Source organism: Tenrec ecaudatus, chromosome 18 (genome assembly GCF_050624435.1).
Source record: "Tenrec ecaudatus isolate mTenEca1 chromosome 18, mTenEca1.hap1, whole genome shotgun sequence".
Taxonomy (NCBI): domain Eukaryota; kingdom Metazoa; phylum Chordata; class Mammalia; order Afrosoricida; family Tenrecidae; genus Tenrec; species Tenrec ecaudatus.
Window position 1 is genome coordinate 10,123,229 of NC_134547.1, and position 27,123 is coordinate 10,150,351.

Below are 27,123 nucleotides of genomic sequence, written 5' to 3' on the forward strand. Positions count from 1 at the left end.
CTGCCCCTTTGGGTTAGCCAAAATTTAAGTCTTGACAAGAACAGCCAAGACGCTTGTTTTTCCAAGTGGCTGATGGATCCAAACTGCTGACCCTGCTGCTGGCAGCCCGATACTGTGCTTCGGAAAATAGGCAGTTGGGTGCAACATCAATGCTCTTTATAAAACCCAAGATTCCAGTGTAGTATTTCGTGGGAATCTCATTTAATATGACCCTCCTGAAGTGGCTCATCAGTTTTGCCATCCTACTTAAAATGAGTCATCCCAGCAACAGCAAGGCAGGTATCAGAAGCACCAGAAAGAAGAGTGGGGTGTGGAATGTGTCATTTGGACCAGATCACTCTGTTGACACGCCATAAACCAGGAGGCACAAACCTAGAACACATTGCTGCGACAGTGAAACACAGTAGAGTGGCAGAGGAACCGTAGCACTTGGCAAAAGCTGAGTGCCTCCTGGCAAGATACATTCGGAAGAGCTAGAGTTGAGCACCTTTGGGTTGAGGCTTACAGGTGGAGTGGGGTGTCCCTGGGGACTTAAAAGCACAGTTAAAGGATCTGAAACACTTAGCCAAGCAGGGAAGTTTCCAAAGGACTAGAGGGCTTGGGAGAATATTGCCCAGACTGAGTCTCCTTCGAGCACTATTAAGATGAGGCTGCCTTGATTGAAGAGGCATGTCTGATCCGGAAGGGTAAGGGGCATTTTTTTATTAACCCATTATCATGATAACATGTTACTGCTGGAACCATTGCGATGAGTGCTCAAACCCCAAGAAATACAGAGTGCCAATGAGCGGGATGGTGGGTGTCCAAATTCGTAAGAAGGTCACACAGTGAAGGCATGTCTGACTCCTCTCTGATATAAATCACCTTAGCTGTTGATCTTAATCCTCCCATTATCCTTGTGAAGTACTAAGCAGCCCAGGCAAGCATGGCTGCTTCCCTAACCACCACACTCACGTCCTGTACTAATGGACAGGCCTCAAATTTCTGCTCTACAATCAAATAGGCAGCCCTCCCTGGGAGTCTGTTTGGAGCATGCCAGTATCTAATCCACCTGGACACTGTCACCTTCCAGGCTGCAGCAAATTATTCCAGAAGAAAACCTGCAATGGGATAACTTCAGATAACCAATACTCTACCCACCGCTCTATTCACCCCATAGCTTGAAGCTGCTAGACCGATACCCCTGATGGTCAATTTAGGATGCTCTATTGCCATTTGGATTCTTGCAGAGGTATGCTGTAAGGCAGTGTAAACCCTACACCCAGGGTCATAAAACTCTTGGAAGTGGCCTATGGTTACAAGTCAGACCTACTTCAGAGAGTGGTGGCTTCTCCCTCAGCCAGATACAAACCACTCAAATCTGCAGAAACTGCTACAGAAGGCACCTGCAATTGGAGTCAGTTCTCATAATCAGCATTACAGTGTCCACCCTGCACATCCCATAGTTCTGGCCTCTCAGGTCAACAGGACAGACCTCCCTGGGTGTTTTGCTAAGTCTACCACTTCTGGCTGAGACTGCTGGTGATAGAAGGTGGTGCTGTGAGTGCAGGTTGTACTCGCGGCCAAGAAACCGTCATGGGGCTGGAAGGTAGGCGCTTCTATAGCAACATAGAAAACCATCACTGGGATCCAATTGGAGCATGACATGAAAGATTTACCTCACTCATCCAATGACTTGGCTATCAGGTTGCAAACTGATAAGAGGTTGAGAGTATTCATATACGCTAGACTTGCTGTATGAAAAGTAATAAGGGGCAAAAAAGAAAAGTAATCATGGGAATTCTGCCTATGAAAAGGAAAAAATACTAAAAGTTCCGCAAAGCCATGATAAACACAGTCTCCTAAGAGGGAATCATATGCACAAGTGTAAGAGTAGTAATAGGTCTTCGCAGTTCACAATTGTCGGTCCATTTAGTCTCTTGGGGGTCCATGGTACTTTCAATATCTTTGCCATCATTCACATGCATCGATTTTTCTTTGGTCTTCCTTATTCAAGGCTCAGCTTTCAAAGGCATCCAGATGTGGCTTAGTTTTCGAAGTAATGTCCTTGCTTGTCTATGTTTTAAAGAGGGCTTGTTCAGCAGACCTAGCCAATGCACGGTGTCAACTGCTCTATTCTGCTTCCATGTGTGTGGACTGCCAAGCTTGCAGCGGGTACCGATCATGGATGGCTAGGGCTAAGGTGAATAGAACCCAACCAGATGAGGAGAACGATGCTAGACTCTGAGCTGGTGCACCTTGCTGCAGTTTTGACGATTGGCCTACGGTAGATTGCACTTCGCTTATGTATGCGGATGGCCAAAGATCCATCTAGAAATACAAATTCATCACATCAGGCTTCAGTACTAGGTTGTTAAGGATAAGCAAATTAGAAATTGGCTATTGAAAATGGGGGAAGACAAAGGCATGAAGTGGCCGGCTTACAAACTCTTATGGGTGTGTATATATACACCCACACAGATTAGACGGCGGGAAATTAATCCTTCAGTATGAAAGTGACAATGGACAGAAGAGTCCGGGGAGGAGCTGCAGGAGCAGCAAATTAACGTGACTGCTAGGCAAAAAACTCCCAACAAACCACCTTTCCCTGGCATGAGTCTGGTAGGATGGTGGAGGAAAATACTGGTAGGATTCACCTGTGAGTAATTGGGAACAGGATTCCCTGGAGTGGCATCCTACTGCATATAAAATTAGCCCTCTGAGAAGCAGGGTGAGGGATCTCATTACCACCAAGAGTCAGGAGTGGGGCATGTCCTCTGGACCCGAGATCCCTGCGCAGGGAACCTCTTAGATTTAGATGACAGCTATACTATGAGAAGAGCGGCAGCAACCAGGAGTGAGAACCTGGAACAGCGATGGACTTCCCAATGGAGAAAGGTAAAATGGTGCTTTTGTTCAGGTGGCTGGCTAGAGGACTAGGGGGGGTCTCTGGGCATTTAACTGGGTAAGTTGGACCTGATGACCCATGGGCCTAGAGCGGAGTGCCTTCCCTGGGATAGGGCTGAGGCTTACCAGAGTAGGCTGCATCTGGGAACGATTCAGGGAGCTGGGTTTGCCGACCCATGGAGATTAAGCAGAATGCTTTTGGGTTGAGGCTTGTAGCAGAGTGGTAGGCCTCTGGGCATTTATTAGCAGACGTGAAACTTTGTAACATGGTCTGATAAACCACTCATCCCTGAGCATTTCTCACTAGCATCATAACTTTCTTTATAAACCCCTTTATCATGAATTTTGTCTGTGAGTTTGGTGTAGTCATCCCACTGGTTATTAGAACCCAGAGAGATCAAGTGTGGAGAAGCAGAATTTTAGAAACCAAAGAAGTAGAGAACACTAAGTCAGCACACCATTAGCATTTTATCATGGACTCAAGAAAGATGAAATCCTTAACAACTTCAATCTTTTCCCCACTTATGATTTTACCTATTTGTCCAGTTGTAAGAATTTGCGTCTTTTTAACATTGGGTTGTAATCTACACTGAAGGCCGCAGTCCCTGGTTCTCATCACCAAGGGCTTCAAATCCTCCTCACTTCCAACACGCAAGGTTGTGTTATCTACTTGTAGACATTGTTAATAAGCCTTCTTCCAACCCTGATGCTTCATTCTTCATTTAATCCAGATCTGATGATCTGTTCAGCATAGATTAATTAAATTTGGTGAAAAGATACAACCCCGTCACACACTTGTTCTGTTCCCATATTGCCTCAGTGTGTGTACAGGTTCTGCAGGAGCACAATTAAGTGTGTTGGAACTCCTTCTCTTCTCAAGGTTCTACAGTGTGTTATGGTTCAAATGCTTTTGCACAGTCAATAAAACAGCTTTCTGGCATTCTCTTCTTTCAGCCATTATCCACCTGACATCAGCAGTTATATCCCTTTTTCTATGTGCTCTTCTGAATCCAGCCTGAACCTCTGGAAGCTCCCAATCAATGTACTGCTGCAGCTGTTGCTGGACAATCTTCAGCAAAATTTTACTTGCATGTGATATCAATAATACTGTTCTATAATCTGTGCGTTCTGTTGGGTCCCCTCTCTTTGAAGTGAACACAAATACAGAATTCTCCCAGTCTTCCAAATAGGTAGCTGTCTTCCGAATCTCTTGGCATAGATAAGCGAGTGCTTCCAGGTCTTCAATTGGGTGAACACTTTCCATCGGTATTCTATGAATGCCTGGACCCCTGTTCTGGCTAATGCCTTCAGTGCACCTTGGACTTCTTTTTGTACCGTGGGTTCTTGATCATTCACTACTTCTTGAAATGGCTGTAGGCCATTTACTTGTTTCTGGTACAGTGACTCTATTTCCCCCATTTTCTTTTGAGGCTACCTACATCATCATTCAATATTTTACCCATTCAATATTCCAACTCAAGGTCTGAATTTTTTGAGTTATTTCATTTTAAGATATGCTAAGTGTGTTCTACCTTTTTGGTTTTCTAACTCCACGTCTTTGCACATTTAATGATTTTACTTTGTCTTCTCAGCTGCCCTTTGAAATTTTCTGTCCAGCTCTTTGACTGCATCATTTCTTCTACTTTCCTAATCTACAATTAGGAGCAAGTTTCAAAGTCTCTTCTGACATCCACTTGGATTATTTATTTATTTTCTTTTTAATGACCTTTTGTTCATGTATGATGTATGTTCTTTGTCATTCCACAGCTCACCAGATAATCTGTCATTAGTCTACAATGCATCAAATCTACGAGATTTCTTGAAATTCGATCTGCTCTTGAGATTTGTTGAAATTCAGGTGGGATCACTCAAAGTCATATTTGTGCTCTACTGGGTTTGCTTTCATTTTCTTCACTTCAGCCCTAATTTATACATGAGCAGTTGACTGGCTGTTCCCCAGCTGGCCAGTGCCTCATTTTAGCCGCTGATACTGCACTTCTCCGTCGTCTCTTCCCACACATGTAGTCCATTTGATTTTTGTGTATTCCAGCTGAAGAAGTCCCCATGTTTAGTCATCTTTTGTGGTGTTAAGAAAGGGTATTTTAACTAACAACAATGAGTATAAAAATGAGGAAAGGCTCAGCTATTGATGTGATTGAACTATTGAAATGTTGTGATATGCCGATTATACCACTAAAACTTGGTTAAAAATAAAGACATACTGTCAAAGTAAAAGGCATGCTTGCAAAAGTAACCAGAATATTGCAGATCCTCTTGGTCTAGATGCAAATGGAAACATCGACTTCTTTAATTGCTTATTATTCCTATGTATTGTTTTCAAAATAGTTGGATTCAACCAGATTGAGTTGTCAAAATAATTTTTCAATACATAACAAATTGTACTGGGTTTTTATTTGCAATGTAAACAAATACTAATTTGACGATTTTTCATAGGCATGAAATGTTTGACATTTGTCCATAATGTAGGTTAAAGTGGTGTAACCAGAAGAATTATGACAGATCTGAGATTAAAGCCTACTGGACAGTATCTTGACAACAGTGGATTTTAGCATGGGTTCCTTAAAAAGGGCTATCTTGAAGAGAAGTTTTATAAGATTTAGAGGAACAAAATAGTAACCAAGAGATGACAAATGAAAGACGTAAAATCCCTTAAATAAAATTTATTAACATTAAATAAAATTTATAAAATAAAAAAAGAGAAAAGGTATTTTGTTTGAAGAAGTCATTGGTTTTACAAAATTACATGGTGGGATCTCCAGCTTCACTTAATCACTAAGCCCATAGTTTCAAACTACTATTTCTTTTTGTTAGTTTCCAACTTCTAAATTCTAATAGGCAGTAATTATCGATGCAACTTGGTTAGACATCAGATCAGCTTTAGGCTGAAGATATTAGTAAAATTCTTCAACTTTTTCTCATTACCAGCATTAGTAGTTAGTGCTTAAATCTGCTTTAATATTTGTACAGATTGGATTTCCTGACACCTATCAGTCAATATGATAGTTCAGATCTTCAATGTTCTTTTTGAACATGAACATGATGCCATTCTTCTTGAATCTGTCATTCTCACAGGGAATTTACTAAACCAAACCATAAGACTGCCTGATTCAAAATGGCCAGCACCAGTCAATTTCAACTCAACTCACCTCACTTAGGGTATCAGTTTTTATGTGTTCCGTTTCAGTGTTGAGGGCTTCCAATTGTCCTAGTTTCATACTTTGTACATCCCAACTTCCAATTACCAACAGACGCTTTCAGGTACACTCCTTTTGAGTCACGCTACAACACAAAAGATTATGGAGATGATCTCCAGCTACTTTAAGCAAATGGAGGAAAATGTCAATAGAAATAGAGAGAAAAACAACAGGCAACACATGAACTCTAGAAAAGACTTCTAGCAAAATCAATGCAAAACTAGAAATAATTGAGCAATTCAAATAGGAACTCAAAAGGCAAACACTAAAATATTAGAACTGGATAACACTTTGAAAGAACGAAACAGGACTACAGGGAATGAAGAATCAGTGATCTTAAAGACAAATCTCTTTCACTAGGTGTCGAAAGGATCAGGTACCAGGCATCAAAGAACAAAAAATCATATCATTGTGAATGAGGGGGAGTGCAGAGTGGGAACCCAAAGTCCATCTGTAGGCAACTGGACATCCCCTTACAGAAGGCTGGTGGGGGGGAGACAAGCCAGTCAGGGTGCAGTGTAGCAATGGCAAATATACAACTTTCCCCTAGTTCTTAAATGCTTTCTCCCCCCACCCCCAGCAATCATGATCCCAAATCTACCTTACAAATCCGGCTAGACCAGAAGATGTACACTGGTACAAATAGGAACTGGAAACAGGGAATCTAGGACAGATGAACCCTTCAGGACCAGTGGTGAGAGTGGCGAAACAGGGAGGGTGGAGGGAAGGTGGGGTAGAAAGGGGGAACCGATTACAAGGATCTACATATAACCCCCTCCCTGGGGGACAGACAACAGAAAAGTGGGTGAAAGGAAACGTCAGACAGTGTAAAACATGAAAAAACAATGGCTTATAAATTATCAGGGAGGCGGGAAGGAGGAAGGGTGGGGGAGGGAGGGGAAAAATGAGCTGATACCAGGGGCTCAAGTTGAAAGCAAATGTTTTGAGAATGATGATGGCAACAAATGTACAAATGTGCTTGACACAATGGATGGATGTCTGGATTGTGATAAGAGTTGTACAAGTCTCCAAGAAAATGCTTTATAAAAAAAATGAGAAATATCATTCTAGGGAAAAAAAGATCTCTTAAGACCAAAATATAGACAGCAAGCTATCAAACTGACCCCCGAAATATGAAAACCTATGAATTCTAAGGACATTATCAAAAGGAACAACATATGTCTTACAAGTACCCCAGAACAGAACAAAGAAATATTACCTACAGAGAAAATAGTTGGTAAAGTATTAAGGGAGAATTTCCCTAACATGATGGAACATAATATACATTCAAGAAGTCCAAAGAACTACAAACAGATTTGATCTCAGAAAAATAAATCACCATGACACATCAAAACGAAATTTCCAACATCAAAGAAAAGGATAAGTTCAGACTTATCTTTTGAAATCATGTAGGCAAGAAAGCAATGAATTGATATATTCAAAATCCGTAAGAAAAAAACTTGTCAACCAGGAATCCTATATTCAGCAAAATTATCCCAGAGAAATTAAATAATTCTCAGGTAAGGAAACACTCAATAACTTTGTAAAACCAAAGACTACCTTTACCAAAAGTATTAAAAGGAATTCTTTGGACAGAAAATCTATAACAACACACAGCAACCTAAAATTATTTTTTTAAACCTAATCATTTTATGAAGAAAATATACCACTGAAGTAATATACAAACTGAAACAGAACTGTATGAATTAAAACAAGAAATCACAGCAATTCTGTGAACACCATAAATAAATGAATAACAGAGGGAACAGAGTGGTTAAGAGTCGACTGGAGAAGTTATCAAACCAAAAAAAAATAAAACTAAAAATAGTTACCAAACCATTTGCAAAATGACAACTGTAAATCTAGAGAGATAATAACTGGATTAATGGTCCCTTGGGGGTAAGGCATGGGAGAAAGACAGGGCTTTATATTCCCATAAAGAGTCTTGAAAACTCCAAGAGGGCAGTTCTACCCTGTCCTCCAGGGTAGCTATGAATTGGCATCAATTAGACAGCAGTGTTTGATTTTGGTTTGGGGGTCTGGCAGGGAGGCAGAGGGGAAATGAGGAGCTAATAACAATGGGTACAGTAATGAAGCAAATGTTCTCAAATAGATTGTGGTGGAGATGACTGCCCATCTCTTCTCAATGTGAGTGAACTAGTGAATGCTGTGTGTGGGTTACATGCCAACAAAACTGTTAACAAATATTAGATAGGAACCTTAGACAGCACCGTTTATGTTAATGAGGGAGGAACAACTCAGAAAAGGAAGACGAAAATGGTAGCACAAATTGAAGAATGTAATCAATGTCCCTAAATTAAAACTGTTGGCTTGGTATATGTTTTGCTGGATATCGTCTCAAGAAGAACACCAAAATAAAATTTAGAGAGAAAAAGGAAAGAGACAATTGCTTTGAATTTGAAAAATACAACAACAAAAACTCCTCAGAGAAAAGGTTAAATCCTTGTGTTAGGGCAGGGAATCTGGAAAACAAATCCAGTGACACTCCTCTATGTGTAAGAAAGAGCTTTACATCCAAAAAGTAATTATATTAATTAAGAAGGCATCCAAGCCCAGTCCAACTCAAGTCCACAAACCCTATGCGAGTCCACAAGTACCTCGTTAAACTCAAGTAGCTGCGTGACAGTGAAGCAGAATGGTGAACCGGGAAGCAGAAAGATCCCGGGCCAGTGGGTGCAGACTCACGTGGATCCAAAGTTGGTGGAAACACGGCAGAGTGCCGGCAGCTCTCAGGGTCAACAACAGAGTTAGCAGCAGTGACCTATGTAAGGGGGTTGCTCACAACCCTAAATTTCTTCTGACCGATTGGCTTCCCACAGCAGATCCCATTAGGGAGTTGATTATGTCGTGTTAGATAATATCGAGGGGGGATTAGCAGGCCCCAATGGCCAAACCACAGAAAATCCTGACCTAGTAAACGCAAAACCTATCATGCCAGCCTCCTGTTACATCAACTCTACTACTGTTTTTCTCTTACTGTATTATATGTTATCTATTTCTACTACATTCTGGACTCCAATTTGCTGGTTTTGTATAGCTTCTTGTTTTTATTTGTTCAGATTGCTCTTGCAGTCTCCCTGAATCGTTCTGGTAGTGATTCTGTTTTGTGTCCTCTTGCCCCTTTGGCCTTTTCTCTGCTCACTCAGTTTCTAAGGATTGTTCTTCTGAATTTCTTTTCCAGTATGTCTAACACACACACACACACACACACACCTCCCCCCCCCCAAAAAAACACACAAGCAAAAAAATCTCTTTAAAAGGAGAAGCCAAAACAGAGAGATTGACCCCAGGCCAGAGCCAGAACCTGCTTTCCCTTGTGCTCACCACGCTCCTGCTTAGATTCGCACCGGAAGAGTGCAGTCAGTTTCAAAAATAATTATTTAGGGCTTCCAGCAGACAGACACATTATGTGAGCCCTCTGTAAGGAAGATGGAGGTGGAATTGTTATGGGAAAGAACTGGGGCCCTGGTTCAGTGAGAGTGGGGGTGGTGGTCCTAACTTCTCTGCACACGTTATGGGTATGCGAGTGCTGTTCTGTGGATTTAAAACAGTCTCACGCTGAAGACCACGGCCTCCTGCAATGGAGTGGGAACATGTGGACCTCGGCCCTTCAGCACTGCTCAGTCAGTTCAGAAGGTGGGGGGGGAGGCCTACACCAATTCTTGCAGACACAAGCACTGGCCACCGCAGAACCAGGTGCGGGTGGGCGCTATTCCTCTGGCACAGATCCTGTGGTTTAGAGGGAGAAAAACACAGACTTACAGCCCCCGGAACCAGCTGCCTCTTGAGAGTGGATAAATGGTTAGACTGGTTGGTGGTCCCTCCATGTACCTGGAAGTCATCGGGAAGCAGAGATGGTTCAGTGCCCCCTACACCAGCCACTCAATATAGTCTGTCAGGTCAGCCCCGTCTGCCCCTCCAGGGATGTGGAGCTTTCGTGTTGTTGCTTGAGATTCAAGGCCCCAGGTTTTCCTTCAATTTTTTGCCCCATCTCTCTTGTAGAGGTTTCACAGTCTGCCCTCATGCTGGAAGTCCTACATAGATATGTTTCAGTGCGTGCACAAAGGATGTGATGGGAAGCAGGGTAACTTGGGGAAAGAGGACCACTGAGGGGCCAGGGAGACCTAGATTTCACTTCTGGCTCTGCCACTTGCTGGCTGTGTAACGTGGAGGAAGATTACCCAACTAAGCGCATCTCGTCGTTTACAGACTGACTGACACAGGACATAGGAAGATGCCTGCGGGAGGTGGTAAGTATTCAAGACAGTAGTAAGTACTTGGGAAAGGGGATGTTGATAACAATAGCCCAGAGATCCCTCAACTGGGGCTGAAAGGCGTTGTTTATTTTTGTACTGGGTGTCTGTGCTCTGTTAAATCTCAACCCTTGCTCCTAGACCAGTGGTTCTCAACCTTCCTGATGCTGCGGCCCTTTGATACAGATCCTCATGTGGTGGTGACCCCCAACCATAACATTATTTTCGTTGCTATTTCATAACTGTCATTTTGCTACTGTGATGAATCATCATGTAAATATCTGATATGCAGGCTATGTTTTCACTGTTACAAATTGAGCATGATTAAACATAATTAAAGCATAGTGATTAATCACAAAACAATATGGAATTATATACTGTGAAATATTGATGGGTTTTCCAATGCTCTTAGGTGACTCCTGTGAAAGGGTTGTTCTACACCCCCCCCCAAGGGGTCACGACCCACAGGTTGAGAACCACTGTCCTAGACTGGATTGGGTTCCCTCATTTTCACTTCCTAAGTATACAGTAACTGACAGCTTCCGATACGTTCAGTCGGGTCTGTCACTGCCGGCCATGCCAGAAACAGTCCTGGGGATGAGATGAAGATGTTTGACTAATTCTGACTGATGCCAGATGTCCTCCCACAGCACCCCCTTCCACCCCCCCCCCACACCCCGCTCCTCTTTTGGGTTCAATACTCGTGAATATGAGGTTTATTAGGGATGTCACAGATTACAACTCTAGATTAGAAACCACTCAGCACACAGTTCTTCAATTAGGACATGAGCTTCTCGGGACCACCCCCAGGCATACTTTTCTTTGGCCCTTGGCCTCCTGCCTTCTATCCTCTTGAGCTCTGCCAGGAAGCGCTCACAGTCCTCCACTCCACATTAAGCCTCAGCCTGAAGGTGCTGAGCTCGAGCTCTGAGAGTCAGCAAACCTACTTCCTCTCACAGTAAGCGGGGCATGTGCCCACCTGTATTTCCCCACTGCGCGGTTTAGTGGACCGGACCGCTGCTCTGGCCGACATGTAGTGTATGTGGCCATCTGGAGGAGGTGGGTGTGATGGCATAAACCTGAAGAAATCTGACTCATTTCACTAAGCCCAGCACAGCTTCCGCCATCGCCCCCCCTCAGGACTTATGTGTCTTACTAATTATATTAAGATTCATATTACATTTTTATTTCCATTCAGTCAAAAGGCCTCCACGATGGAAAACAAACAGTAAACCAGAAGTACAAAATGATTTTGTCTAGAAAGGATTTAAGAAGAGGTACAACTGGTCGAAATGGAAACACAAAGTTCATCTGTAGACAACTGGAAAATCCCCTCAGAGAAGGGTTACAAGGAACAGATGAGTCAGTCAGGGTGCAGTACTACACCAAGGAAACACACAACATTCCTCTAGTTCTTTAATGCTTCCTCACACCCCTACTCACCCCAGACCACTATCATGACCCCAGTTCTACCTTACAAATCCAGCTAGACTGGAGCATGTACACTGTTGCAAATAAGAGCCCCAACACATGGAATCCAGGACAGATGAACCCCTCAAGAATAATAACGGAAGTAGTGATACCAGGAGGGTAGGGGGTAATAGAGGGCAGAAGGGGGAAAAGGGGAGAGAGGATCACAATGATTGATGTATAAGCCCCCTGGGGGTAGACAAACCACAGAAATGTGAGAGGAAGGAGAGAGCGGTCAGTGCAAGATATGAAAATAAGAATCATTTTTCATTTATCAAGGGGTCACGAGGGTGAGGGGGTGGGAAAAGAGAGGAGCTGATATCAAGGGCTAAAGTAGAAAGAAAATGTTTTTAAAATGATGATGGCAACATATGTATAAATGTACTTGACACAATCGATGTATGGAATAATATGAGCACCCAATAAAATGATTTTTATAAAAAAAGAAGAGGTACAACTTATCGCTAAAGTACCTGCCCCCTCTACTCACACCCCCCACAGCCCACTTCACACAATGTTTCTTCCCAACAAAACAAAAAAAAAACCCTGTTCTCAGAGAGGGCCATGTGGCCAGCCCACCATGAGACACAATCTCCCCTCACTCACCCACACCTCTGCAGGGGACAGCACTGGAGACACTGCGTGGAAAGTGTGGCCGGTCTGCCCCACACACAGTGGGGTGAAACAGGAAAGGAGCGCAACAGGGCAGCAAGGGGAGCAGAGTAACAAAGTCCCCGCGATATCCTGAAAATAGACTTCTGACTCGGGGGACAGGGACGGCTCCTCTACAGACCTGATTGGAAAACATGCCTAAGGGTCATCAGACAAACCTGGAACTATGTATAGGCTGTTTGGGTTTTCTTTTCTCTCTTTTACTCTATATCTATCTCTACAAGTTAGACAATAAATAAGCCCAAGGAGAAAACAATGGAACTGGCGGTTCTAGGGGGAAGCAGGTGGGGAGGGGGAGCGGGGAGCCAACAACCTCGGGAGAAGGGAACAAGAGATCTAAAATTGATGGCGAGGAGGGCGTAGAATACCTGGTGGGGTTTGATCAAGTGCAATGTATCCAAGAGGAAGTACAGTGAGCCAAATTAAGATCAAATATGAGAGTGGGGCAGGAGGAAAGTAAACAGAAATAGAGAAATAACAAGGAGGCAAAAGTCATTTACAAAGGTGTAGGTATAGGCGTGTATGTATGTAAATATATTAATTTATAACAATAGGGATAGAAGCCAATTTACATATATTTATACGTTAAGTATTAAGATAACAGACTTTGGGCCTTTACTCAGGCCTCCCTTGCTTGACACACCTTCCTGACACGATCGCTGAAAACAAAATGGGCGCATAAGCAAATGTGGTAAAGAGAGTGGGTGGTTCCTGATTATCGAAAGATATAGCATCTGAGGTCTTAAAGGTTTGAAGGTAAACAAGCAGTCATCTAGCAGGAAAGCAACAAAGCCCACATGGAAGAAACACACTAGCCTGTGTGATCATGAGGTGTCCACGGGATCAGGTATGAGGTATCAAAAGATCCCAAACAAACAATTTTATCGATGCGAAAGAGAGGGGTTGGAGTGGAGACCCAAAGCCCATGTGTAGACAACTGGACATCCAATTGTGACCCACAGAAGGGTCACAAGGAAGGGATGATTCAACCAGGGTGCAGTATAGCACAGATGAAACACACAAGATCCTTCTAGTTCCTGAATGCTTCCTCTCCTCCCACTATCACGACTCAGTCCTACCTGAGAAACCTGGCTAGACTGGAGTACACACATTGGTGCAGATAAGAGCTCTGGACACATGGCATCCAGGACAGATAAACTCCAGGAACAGTAGTGGGAGTAGCAATATCATGAGGGTAGGGAGCTGGTGGGGCAAGGAGAGGGGAAGGGAAGAAAGGGGGAACCTATCACAAGGTTGGATAGATAACACCCATCCCACTCCTGAGGGGGACGAATAACAGAAATGTGGGTGAAAAGAGGCAACGGGCAGTGTAAGATACAAAACCCAATTATAATATAAAATTGATCAAGGATTCATAGGGTAGGCTGTGGGGAGAGGAGCTGACACCAGGGGCTCCAGTAGAAAGAAAATGTTTTAGAAATGACGATGGCAACTTATGTACAAGTGTGCTTAATACAACTGAATGTTGGATTACTGTAAGATTTGTAAGAGCCCCCCAATAAAATGATTTAAAAAACAACAAATAAAACCCTGTTCTCTGATGTAGAGGGAAGTGTGTCTTTTTCTCAAAGTGCTCCCGTTTCCCTGTATAGAGCTTCTATTTTGTGTCCTCAGGCAGAGGAATGACTTACAGTTAAACCCTTGGCCTTACTCACGGCAGACATCTGAGAGTGCCTGATGCTGTCTGATGAGTCTGACTTCTGGCTAACGCCCGGGCAATACTCACGGCAAGCATGGGGCTTATCCCAAGTGAGCCCGCTGATGTCGAAGGAGGCTCTGTTTGGAGCTGAAGCACTGCCCGCACTCCTGACACCCATGAGGCTTCTCCCCTGTGTGCGTCCGCTGGTGCATGAGGAGGCCCGACTTCTGGGTAAAGCCTCGCCCGCACTCCTGACACCCATGGGGCTTCTCCCCGGAGTGCGTCCGCTGGTGCATGAGGAGGCCCGACTTCTGGGTAAAGCCTCGCCCGCACTCACCACACACATAGGGTTTCTCCCCGGAGTGAGTCTTCCGGTGGTAAAGGAAGCCCGACTTCCACTTAAAGCCTCGGCCGCACTGGTTGCAAACATACAGCCTCTCCCCGGAGTGTGTGCTCTGGTGCATGAGGAGGACTGATTTCTGGGTAAAGCCTCGACTACATTCACCACAGACATAGGGCTTGTCGCCTGAGTGCGTCCTCTGGTGGATGACGAGGGTTGACTTGTGACTAAAGCTTCGCCCACAGTCCTTGCACATATGTGGCTTCTCGCCTGAGTGTGTACTCTGGTGGATGATGAGATGGGACTTCTGGGTAAAGCCGCGCCCACACTCCTGGCACACATACGGTTTCTCCCCGGAGTGTGTCCTCTGGTGGTTAAGGAGGCCTGACTTCTGGGTGAAGCCTCGCCCACACTCACTGCACACATATGGCTTCTTATCTGAGTGTGTCCTCTGGTGTGAGATCAAGTGGGACTTGTGGCTAAAGCCTCGCCCACATTCCTTGCACACATGCGGTTTCTCCCCTGAGTGTGTTCTCTGATGTCTGATGAGAGATGAATTCTGGGTAAAGCCTCGCCCACACTCCTTGCACACATGAGGCTTCTCCCCTGAGTGTATCCTCTGGTGCATGAAGAGGACTGACTTCTGGGTAAAGCCTCGCCCACACTCCTTGCACATGTGTGGCTTCTCGCCTGAGTGTGTGTTTTGGTGGTTAAGAAGGCCTGACTTCTGGGTAAAACCTCGGCCACACTTGAGGCACAAGTAAGGCCTCTCCCCTGAGTGTGTCCTCTGGTGTATGAGGAGGGTTGACCTGTAGTTAAAACCGCGGCCACACTCCTGGCACACACATGGCTTCTCCCCTGAGTGCGTCCTCTGGTGTATGAGGAGAACTGACTTGTAACTAAAGCATCGCCCACACTCGCTACACACATGGGGCTTCTCCCGGAGGAGGGACTTCTGGGTGGTGAGACCAACGTCTGGTCCATCTTCTCTCTGGTTGACTGCTCCGCGCCTTGAGGCTTCTAATTCCTTCACTGCCTTATTTGTTCCCGCAGACATCATCTGTCGAGTGGAGTTGGCCTTGACATCCCCTATATGGTCTTCGCTTGCAGACTTTCTCGGGGCTGAGCTAACGAATGTCCTTGAAGTCTTTCTGGGCCTTGTCTTCACACACAAGGGGTTGGAGAGGTCTTCTTTCTCTTGACCACCTGAGTTTTCACTCCAGGAGCTCTGACCAGAATCCTGCCGCTCTGGCTTCTCCTCTGAGTGCTCCCCGTGCCCCAGACTGGAAGCCCCATGGTGGGAGTGGTGCCCTGCACTCATGCCTGGGCAGATCTGAAGCACGTGTTGGCTGAGGAATTGCCGACAGGAGAAAGGCAGAAGGCCGGAAGGGTAAGGGTGAGTTGCTGGCTTTGGTTCTGCCGAAGAAAGCAGGTGTACAGTTAGAGCAGCCATGAGTGGGTCTACCTGGGCTGTCTTTTCTTCATTCACAACTGATAGTCTCTGCTTATTACAAGTCCCTGGGTGGCACACACAGCGAAGTACTTGATGAACAGCTGTGTGGTCGGCTTTATGGAGACAGGCAGGCAATCTGCTTTTCCATACTCTGAAGGTCTGAAAGGTCACAGCTTTGAAAACCCCATGGAACTGTTCTGCTCTGACGATATGATTTTATGTATGGAGAATCCTAAGGGGTCCACAATAGCATTGCTGGAAACAACAGAGGAGTTTAGGAAGCAGAAGTCAACTGCACTCTTATATACTAGTGATGGGAATACAGAAAAAGGAATTGGTCCCATTCACAATAGTCATGCAAAAGCTTTAGTACCTGGGAATAAAGCGAACCTCAAACCAAAAGAACTGTATGAAGGGAACTACAAACCAGTATTCCAAGAGACCAAAAGGGAGTCACGCAAAAGGAAGAATATTCCTTTAGGTAGTCAACACTTCCTAAAGCAGTCGACAAATTCAAGGCAATCCTGATCCAAATTCCAGCATCAGTCCTCAAAGAAATGATGACCAACTTCATATGGAAAGGGAAGAAGCCCAGGATAGGCACAGAACTCAAGAAGAGTAGCCTTGCACTACTGACCTCAAAACCTCCTATACAGCCACACTTGTCAAAACAGCCTGGGACTGGTTTGATGACAGCTACTCGGACCAGTAGATCAGGACAGAAAACCCAGAAATAAAATCATCCACATACAGACAATGGGTTTTCGACAAAGGCCACAAAGACATTAAATCGGCAGCAGACGCCCTCTTCAATAAATGGTGTTGGAAAAGCTGGATGTCCACGTGCTGGAGAAGGAAACAAGACCCCTATCTCACTCCATGCACAAAGACACACTCAAGGTGGACCAAAGACCTGGATGTAAAACCCAAAGCTATCAGGATCATCAATGAGAAAATTGGGACAAAGCTGGGATGCCTGGTGCAAGGGATCCATGGGCTAGCAGAATTCACAAAGGAAACACACTCTGTGGAGGATAAAGTAGATGAATGGGACCCATTAAGAATAAAACACCAAAAAAAAAAAAAAAGAAGAAGAAATCACCTGTGTACATTCAAGTATTTCATTAAAAGAGTAAAAAGAGAGTCCAGAGATTGGGAAAAGATATTTAGTAATGACATAACAGACAAAGGATTAATTACTAAGATCTATAGATTTTCACAAACTTAGAACAGACAATTCACAAAGATGACACTTGAATGGCTATTAAACACATGAGAAAATGATTCCGATCATTAGCAATACCTGGAAATGCAAGTCAAACAACAATGAGATACCACCTAACACCCATTACTATAGACCAATTTTAACAAAACTGAGAACAGCAAATGTAGAAGGTATGGTGAGAAAGGAACTCTTATCCACTGCTGGTGGACTTATAAATACATACAGCCACTATGGAAGGCAATATGGTGAAACCTAAAACAGATGGAAATTGAACTACCATATAACCCAGCAATACTGAGCAAAAATACCCAAAAGAAATAAACCGATCACAGACAGACACTTGCTCACCCATGTTCACCTCACATCACAGTTCACAATAGCAAGAAGCTAAAAACAGCCTAAATCCCCATCACCAGAAGAATGGATTTAAAAAAAAACTTGGTACCCACACACAGTGGAATACTATGCATCCCTAAAAAAACTATGAAAGACCTCAACTCATGGAGCGATCTGGAAGACATTATGCTGAGTGCAGTTAGTCAAGCACAAGAGGACAAATACCGTATGAGTCCACTGCGGCAGGAACAAGCAGAACGGGCACACGCTCAGACTTGTAGGCCATTCAGTCTTCTGGGGGGAGACCAGACTGCCTAGTAAAGAGCTAGACCAGTGCCATTGAATCCCACTTCATCCGCCCAGGTAAGGATGGGTCACCTGGCTGGAGGGCACCTCACGACAGCTGGGATCAAATGGTTGGGGGAGAAGGTAGGAGAATCCTGTCTGCTGATAGCCATATGGATCTGGGGTGAGGTGCCTCCAAGAGGTAAGCGGCCCTGTCAGAGGGAAGAGGCTTACTGATGGGAGGAGCAGCGTAGGAGGAGAGGGATTGGTCAAGTTTGGGCAAACATAGGTGCATGTCTGTTGAGGGGAGGGGAGGGCTGACTGCCAGGTGGTGGGAGAGACTGAGGAGGCTGTTGGGATCCTAGGTGGGGAGGGTCTTTAGTGGCGTGCAGCAGGAGGGCAGAATTGACCTAGGGTGTCTGGGGCTATCCCAGGAGTGTCACAGGGCACATCATGCTCCAGAGGCCGCCTCGGTGAGACCCCAACTAGAACTCCACAGGTGAACTGGACTCTACCCCAGACACACTTGTAACCCGAGGACTTAAGCTGGCACAACACGTGGTGTCTTGAGGTATTAGAAGACAGCTGCCCCCAAAGCAGTGTACTATTGGCTGGTGAACAAACAAGGTCTTGGTACATCAACACCCTGTATGCTGTACTAAGATTCGTCATATCCCGGCAATCCTGTGGTGGCCGTTCTCTTACACAGTGCTTATGCTCATTTACATTACGGTGGATCTCAGAGATGTGTGTGTTATTTATTTTTCAGTAAATGAGACCCATGGATGTTGAGCCTACAGGGAAAGAAAATATAACAAGGGTTTGGGGGAAAGGGGATAAAGAGGGGTGGGGGAGATTATAGAGAGATGTTAGTAAGTCCAGGAAGGAAAAGTATGTTTAGGAAAACATTAAGCGTGTCTGATTGTGGAAGAAACTGTACAATCGTGACATGATTGAACTATGGAATGATATATGTAGTGTGTCCCGTTACTGCAAATTGGCGGGAAAAAAGGCAGAGTCAGGAATGGGTTTGGGGCTCACACTAAATCCTAGCTCGAACAATCAGTTCTTACATCATGGCCCTGCTCGATACCCACCTTCATGAAATGATCACTGAAGATAAGGGTTCTGCAGCAAAATGCAAAGAAAGCAGATGGTGCTTGGCTGTCAATGGGAATAGTGTCTGGGATCTTAAAGACTTGTATTCACACAAGCAGCCATCTAAGTGAGCAACTCTAAGTCCACATGGAAGCACACCAGCTTTTACGATCCAAAGATGACAATTACAAAATTTGAATACAAGGAAAAAAGCATCAGAGCAAAAATGATCAACACCCAATTTGTGGAAAGCAATGGGAACAGTGGGAGCCCCAAACCCCTCTGCAGAGGATCTGGTCACACTGAGCCTCTGGCAGATCTGCTCAAGCCACAGCTGAGTCTCGAACAGCCTATCAGGCAGAGACCACTGTAATCTTGACTCTGCTGGATCGAACTTGATACTCGGCCAGTTGACCACCCTATAGATGCAACTGCATTTGTTCTGAAGGCAAGTATCTTACTGGTTCCATGACAGAAGTCCCTTCCCTGGCTGTTTGAATGTTGTTGGGACTTTTCCTTCCTATGCCTTGTGTATTTTTGTCTGTACACCATTATGTTTTTACCCTTACCACCTGTGGTAGCCACCTAATCTGGTGTCAATGTAAGGATTAAGAGTGTAGGGGTGGAGTCTTGGCTGTCAATCTGGAGATAGCCAATGAGACTTCTTTGTGGGCATGGCCTTCTCCTGACAATTCTGGGAAAGCTGGCAATTCCTTCTTGGAAGCAGGAGAGACACTCTCTGCTACTTCCTGGGAGACACTGCAGAAGACAAGCCACACGGACGCAACCAGACCTCGGAAGCCAGAGACCCCTGCCAGCGCCATTGGACCCAAAGACTTTCTACCCACTGGCTGTGATCGTCCTTCATTTGGCTCCATTGCATGTGTTTCATGAGTCTGAAGAGGACTTTATAGATTGGTATTGGACATATGGGCTAATATCAGACTTATGGCCTTGGACTGGACTGGGAAGTTTTCTCAATGTTCAATTCCTCTTGTATATAAATCTCTTTATTATACACACGTGTTTATGAATTTGTTTCTCTAGTTTACCCAGACTAACAAACCACCTTAGCGTGATTTTGTTTTTTATTGTTTTCTGTTGGGTCTCCCAGCTGTGAAGCACAGCTGTTATAGGGAATACGGGGGCGGGCATAGATGACAGGGAGAGTAATGGAATTTCAGGAGTACATAATGAAGGTGGGAGGGGGGAGTGAGCACTAGAATGGATTGTGATCGCATCACTCAATAACGCATCTTAGAGGCAATTTAACCACAGGGAAGGGGTTCAGCTCTAAAACTGATGTGGGAGTGATTGTACAATTCTCCTAGATCTGATCGAACTATTACGTGAAGTGTAAATTACCTGCCAAGAAAACAGTTCTGTTCTGGGTTGAACTGAACCAAAAGAAACTAAGAGAAATCTAATTCAACCCAAACCCCCACTCACTGTCACAGTTTCTTCTGACTCATAGTGACCCTACAGAATTGCCATATATACTTTCTGAGGCTGTAGATCTTTAGAGGTGCAGACTAACACTTCCAAACAACACTTTTAGCCCACTGATTCCTCCATGGGCTAGAACCTCCAACTTTCCTGTTAACAGCCAACTATCGAAGTAATGTGCCACCAGGGCTCCCGTGTTGTTATTAAAACACAAATACCAAGCCAGTTGCCATCCAGTTGATTTTAACTCACGTTAACTCTGTGTGTATTACAGTTGAACTGCAACTTGTGGCTGATTTTTTCAGAATAAGGTCTCCAGAAGCCTTTTCCAAAGCCATCTTTGGGGATTTTGACATTCAACCTTAAGATTACAGTGAGTGTGTGTCTGTCTGTACCATGGAGGCGTTTGCATCCTGCCACTTTCCTACGATCCAGCTCCAGCTTCCCTCTTGTGGTGAAGTCAATGTAGTCAGATTACAGTGTCACTCCTCACTTAGCCCAACACAAGGGCATTCACTCACTGATATGAAGTTGAGCAGAGTCTTCTCGTTCTCCCTCACAACGTCTCGTGGTCTTGAACTGCTGACCTTGCAGTTAGCAGCCCAAGACATAACCTACTACGCCACCAGGGCTCCCTCCCATAAAGGCATAAATACGTATGACCATGGAATCACATAATTTCATTCCCCGTTGCACACACAAGCAAGGTGTGTTAGACCCTGGGCTGCTAACCACTTTGCTGGGCAAAGATGTGATAATCTGCAGAAACTTCCAGCCGCAAAAACTCTACGGGGCAGTTCCCTTTCCTTCTATGGAGCTGTGAGGAACTGGGATCAACATGAGCACGGTGGGTCTGGATCTGGGTACAGTCTATTGCATGTGTTATATCAGGATGACTGGTTTGCCACAAACCTACAACTTCTAAATAGCTGTCATATCTGCACACTGTAACACAGTACAGCACCCTGATGTACGGTATGTCTGGATATGTGAAAACTAATCATTTGCTGGGTAAGCCACAAAACAATTGGGGTTATGTGTGATAAAATTACCTAACTTGCTGACATAGCTCTTCTATGAAGTCTTTAAAGATTACTTCAAGGAGAATCTGCCCACTTACAATTAACAGTGCATTTGCATAAAAGCCATCATCACGCGAAGAGATGGAAGAAATCCAGAGCAAAAGATTAAGGAGGAAAAATAGCATGATCTCTGATAAAGTTGAGCTTCAACTTTGAATGTTTTGTAGGCAAATAGAAACACAGGTGGGATCGTGGCAAAGGAAATGGGTTTATCAAAAGAGGCGATGATGAGGATCATTAAAACTCACTTGCTCTTCAAAGGTTTGAACAAAATAGCGAAAAAGGCCACAGGGACCAGTCCTCTGAGCCACTGTAGTCCGAGGAGAAAGAAAGAAAAACCCAAAAGAGAGCTCGACTAGAGAAGAAATCCGATTCTTGTGGGGTCAAACGAGAGACAGAAACACGTTTCACAGAGTGCAACTGGATTCCAGTATACTGCAGTGCTTTCCACTGCCAGATGAACTTGAACCAGCTCATGGTAGCACTTTCCTCTCAATTAAATGCCTTCACCTGGAGGGAGTAAGAACCTCCCAGGGACAAAGAAAACAATCCAGTTAGACTACTTAAGCCAAGTCAAAGCACACACCCAGCCGAGTTGCAAAGGGCAAATTTCTACAGGAGAGTCCTCGAGCTGTGGCAGATGTTTCCACTGAGAGTTGGTTATGATGAAAGTTGAACATACCTCGGTTCGGTTGTCTTCATCACAGGGAAAATGATTAAGAAAAAAATTCTAGTTTCAGGGTCCACAACTGTATTGGTACCCATATCAGACCCAGAGTGAAAAATAAACACACAAACAGTTTATTTTATTTTGTCCCATAGGACTCTTTCCCTTCCTCCCTCCCTACTCTTTCTAAAACCAGAAAGCAGGGATGCAAGGCCTATCTTTTGTGGTACCACTGGATGGTTGCAAACAAAAAAAATCTAGGTTCATAGTTGACTGTAAAGTATGTGCATCACCCAGGAAACTGATCCAGAGAAACCCATATAAATATGCTGCTAGCAAGTTGTTTGTGACTCCGAGTGATCCCACAGGACACGGCAGAATGCTCCAGAGTGGGTGGGTCTCAGGCCATCAGTCTTTACAGAAGCAGACTCACACAATTTGCCCCCACAGAGTGGCTGGAGGGTTAGAAAAGTCAACTTTTCAGGAATACCCCCCAAGTGATGTTTCTGCAAATGCTAGGCAGTCAATACATAACTAACGAATTAAGCAAAGGAAAGAGGAGAAGCACACCCTCACCCAATGAGAGCAGATGCCCATAGATCTCCAGCATCACCTCTTTGTACAAGGTCTTCTGCTCAGCGCTCAGCCTTTCCCATTCTTCCTCCATGAAGACCACGGTGACATCTTCAAAGGTAACTGGTTCCTAGAATAAGTGTTAAGTCAATGCTCAGAATATCACCTGTCCTCCCAACAGCAGGTGCAGCAGACCAGGGCATGGGTGTGGGCGAGGACAACACACTGCACAATGGAATGATGCATCTGTTGATGGACACTTTGATCTTCTAAACAACAACAAGCCCTGTAACATTGTCGTGGAGCTGGTCCCAACTCAGACACCCTACAGAAGAGAAGGCTGTCCATCGTTATGAAGCAGGCTTCCACAGCAGTTACTGCCCAGCCAGATACTGAATCACTGTATCACCAGGGCTCCTATGTGGTATAATTTAAAATCCATTTGCTGTATAATTCATTAACTTTAAATACAGCAATATTCATTATGCCTTGATCTAATATGGATTCATGCCAGTTACCTTAGTATAAATAACGTTAGCGCCCCAACAAAATTAGTTTAGATTTCAGTTGCTATGGTATATTGACTGTAACTGCATAAGGCACAAACTTTTTGTCTAGCTCTTCAATTCACAGATGACAAAAATAGAGCTGAGCACAAGACCAGTAATGAATTTCATTTTTGTTGTTTTTTTCAAACACCAGCTGGTGTCAGGGGACGGAGGGTGACTGAGTCAATCAACCATGACTAAGTAATGAAGTCAACAAAGGTTTGGGACAGAGAAGCTTCAAGGGCTTTCTGGGTGGTGAGCGACACGGATGCCTGAGGGATAGAGACGGCACCTCTTTTAGACATATAGCTATGACCTAGCTCCAGATGGTGGGGGACAGCGCAAGAACTGCTGCACGGGCAAGAACAGCCAAGTGAAAAAGTAGAAATTGGGAGATTTGACATTTTGAGATTTATTGGCAAAATATATTCCTGTAAACCTCACGGCTGTGACCGGTGGCTATTGAGGTGCATGGAGATTTTCCTATGTTCTCTATTTCTGGATGTTTAGAAAGTTCAGTCATTAAAAGGGAAAAGGTACCCAGTATTAAAAGATGAGAATGTAGAAGGATGTGTAGTGAAACATAATAGTGTAATTAACATTTTGGATCATCTGTTTTTAAAAATATACCACTTTTTATGTTATTGTTTTCTAGATTCTGAATATTAACCCTTAGTGTATTTTTCAAAAAGGAAAATAAAGTACAAAAATATAGAAACTATTCTAAAACACCTACAGTAACACCAGACATATTATACATTAAAAGTCTACACGTTAATTGCTTTGTCCCTTCCCTAGACAAGCTTATAATCTAAACTGCAGCGGTTCTCAACCTGTGGGTTGCGACCCCTTTGGCCTGAGACCGTCAGAAAACACACATTTCTGAAGGTTTTAGGAACGGAGACACCGCTCCTCTAAAACCTTCGCACTGACGTCGGCTTTTTACGTATACTGTCCCAACATGTAGCAATGTAGTTTACTGTTGTTATATTAAGACTGTTACCCTTGCCACACCGTCCTTCAAGACAAAATTTCATTAATTTGTCATTAGAAATAAATATTTCACAATATACAATTACATATTTTTGTGATTAATCAGTATGCTTTAATTATGTTCAGTTGGTAACAATGAAAATGCCTCCTGCATATCAGATATTTACCTGACGATTCATAACAGTTGCAAAATTACAGTTATGAAGTAGCAAAGAAAAATGTTATGGTCTAGACTCACTAGGACACGACGAACTGTATTAAGGGGTCGCAGCATGAGGACGGCTGAGAAGCACCGCTATAATGCCTGAAACAGTACTCGACACGAAGGCAAGAACTATCTAAAAGCTGATCACCTCTTTTCTCAAGACTGAGAGCAATGGTCTAGCCCGTGAGCATTTCAGAAAAATACGGTAATTCCAACTCACCTGTAATTCAGGCTTCCTCTGCTCCTTCTGGGACATATTAGTAGCCTTAGAAGGCAAACCTACAGGAAGAAAAAGCAGCTGGGAGGAAGAAGTCCTCCCACAATGCTCCCAGAGCAGCTCTTGTGGCATGGGACAGAAGGAAGTGGCCACTCCACTGAACAGTGGCCCCCAATGCATTACCCCTGTCCTCCCCTCTCCGTACCCTCGAAACTCTCACCTTTTGTCTCCTGTCTGTGAGTCAGTGTCTTCATGGTCGTCCTGTCTTTCCTGTGCTTCCAAGCCAAAATCTTCTCGGTCCCGAGTTCCCCAGGCAGAAGGATCAGCAGCCGTGTAATGGCCCCAGACTCAGTCCCATAACTGCCTGGAAACTGCTACAGGACAAGCACTTCATCTGCAGCAGTTGTCTGCTGCCGGGGTGACTGCTCCACACCTCAGGTAGGGACGTCCCTCATCTCCCTGCATCCAGGGCCTGTGGGAGGGAGAAGTGACCTTGAGATGCTAACTGCGTGCTCTACACTCGGCTTCATCAGCAGTGAGGGACTCTCATGCCTTAGAACAATCAGTCATCTGACACCAGAAGGAGAAAAACATTGACCCAAGGGCAAAGTTCAGATGGTTAGCTCGGGTCTTTGAAACCATTATATATATACACATATATAAAAAAACCTATCAAATTAATTCTGACTCATATCGACTGTATTGGGCAGAACAGAACTGCCCAGTAAGTTTCAAAGGCTTTAAGTCTTTACCAGCGAGTAGAAACTTCATTTTTCTACCTAAGAATGCTGGTGAGGTCCAAGTCGTGACCCTGTGGTTAACGGCTTAACACGTACCCTGCTTAGTCACCAAGGCTCTTTCAGAGCACCTGCAAGTGGGCCAAGGCATGCTGCACACACAGGGTTGGAGGCAATGGCGATGTGCATGACCTCAGGGCCACCAGGTCACCCCTGAATGGGGTGGCAGGAGTGCTCAGAGACAGACCACCCCCCACCACCCCGGCCCACCCTCCTCCCTCTTGGAGGTGGTGGTAGGTAGACAATGGCATGCCAGGGAATGGAGAACAGCAGCGCTGCCCTAGGGGGAACGTCGGATGGATGCCAGCAGCGGAGAGAGGCCAAGTCCAGTCAGACTGGCCCAACTGCTCCTATGAGTAGTGCTAGGGAGAGAGGCCGTTCCAGGAGCGGCCCTCAACAGCACGGAGCAGACTGGAGCCTCTCAGCAGCCCAGGAGGCAATCAGCTCGGAGGTGCTGCCCTGGATCAGGAGCTGCCTACCGAGGAACAGACACTGAGGGGAGGGGCAGAGTTGGTGAGGGGCAACGCCAGAAAAGTCACCGTAGCAACCACAGAACCTCAGTTACAACCACTCATCCCGACTCCTTTGCAACACACACACACACACACACACACACACACACACACACACACACACACACAGTAAGAGGCTACAAGCAGACAGGCAGTTAAGCTGTCTGAACAAATGCCAAGCAATACACACAAGGGAGATGATGGGAGTAAGGTGTTCTGGGGTAAGCTTATTTTAGAATTGTTCTGAATATTTCCAATTTTTTAGAATGCTGTACCTGCCACATTTTCTTCTGATTTAAAAGAATATCCCCCCCCCCCCCACAGGACAAAGCAGCCTTTTATGACCACACGTTAAAAATCCCAAATCGGCCTAATTAGAATCTCAATAAAAGAGACCTTACTTGATTCTTCTCACCAGTCCTTGTCATTCATTAAATGACAGGACGTAAGAGCTGGATCGACCTTCCCAGTTTTAAAAAGCCCTGGATGCTGTCCAAAGGATCGAACCAGCCCAGGGAGGTAAACTGAGCTCTGGCTGTCCAGGCAGCCAAAGCAGACTGCAAGGGAGAGAGTAGCTGGTCGAACCCTTCTGGCTGAAAATCAGGAAAAGTGTGATTCGGGGTTCTGTCCTTCCGCCATCCTTACTTCATGTCTGCTGGCTAAATATCAGTCTAATATGAATTACACTGCAGCAACTCGTGAACACTGGGTGACATTGTTATTAAGGCTGTCACCCATAGAACTCATCTAATGGTCATAAGAATGCTGCATACTGAGTCTCCCGGTGCTTCACAGCGTCGGAAGGCCACTTCTTCAGCAGGTGGTCTACAAAAGCCAGGCTACTCCTCTGAACGTGCCTCTACACTACAGGCTTGCTCGGGCGCCAGGTGCAGATGGAGAGGTCAGCCTGGACAGAGTTGAGATGACGTATGTACATGTTTGTCATCCAGAGCCAGAGCTGGGCTCAAACAGCTGTCCGTCCAGTTAGTAGCTACGCACTTCCCTCTTTGCTGACAATGTCCACCCTGGGGCTCCACGCAGGATGAGGCCTCAAACCACTCCCTAGCAATGTAACACCAACATGAAACTCACCTACAGGCCCCTCGCCACCAACTCAACAAACACTGGCACAGTAAATCCTGCGACATCATGACCCCTTACCCCCCCCC

The 27,123-nt window shown here is 44.9% G+C and overlaps 1 protein-coding gene across 3 annotated transcripts in view; it reads right to left on the minus strand.

Moving 5' to 3' along the window:
• Nucleotides 1-64: 64 nt before the first annotated feature.
• The window catches only part of LOC142432721 (uncharacterized), a 31,232-nt gene continuing 4,173 nt past the window's right edge, over nt 65-27,123 (minus strand). The window contains exons 2-6 of one of the 3 annotated variants that reach the window (XR_012780907.1): nt 24,866-25,117; nt 24,649-24,707; nt 22,686-22,812; nt 6,054-6,186; nt 65-2,310 (exon numbers count right to left, since the gene is read on the minus strand). Coding sequence is in view for 2 of the 3 variants with exons in the window: in XM_075537962.1 (XP_075394077.1) it covers nt 14,279-15,933; nt 22,686-22,812; nt 24,649-24,707; nt 24,866-24,899 (1,875 nt within the window). In the remaining variant the exon portion in view is untranslated. Of the gene's footprint in view, nt 2,311-6,053; nt 6,187-14,140; nt 15,934-22,685; nt 22,813-24,648; nt 24,708-24,865; nt 25,118-27,123 lie in introns of those variants that run through there. The other 2 variants (XM_075537962.1, XM_075537964.1) reach the window with 2 other exon arrangements.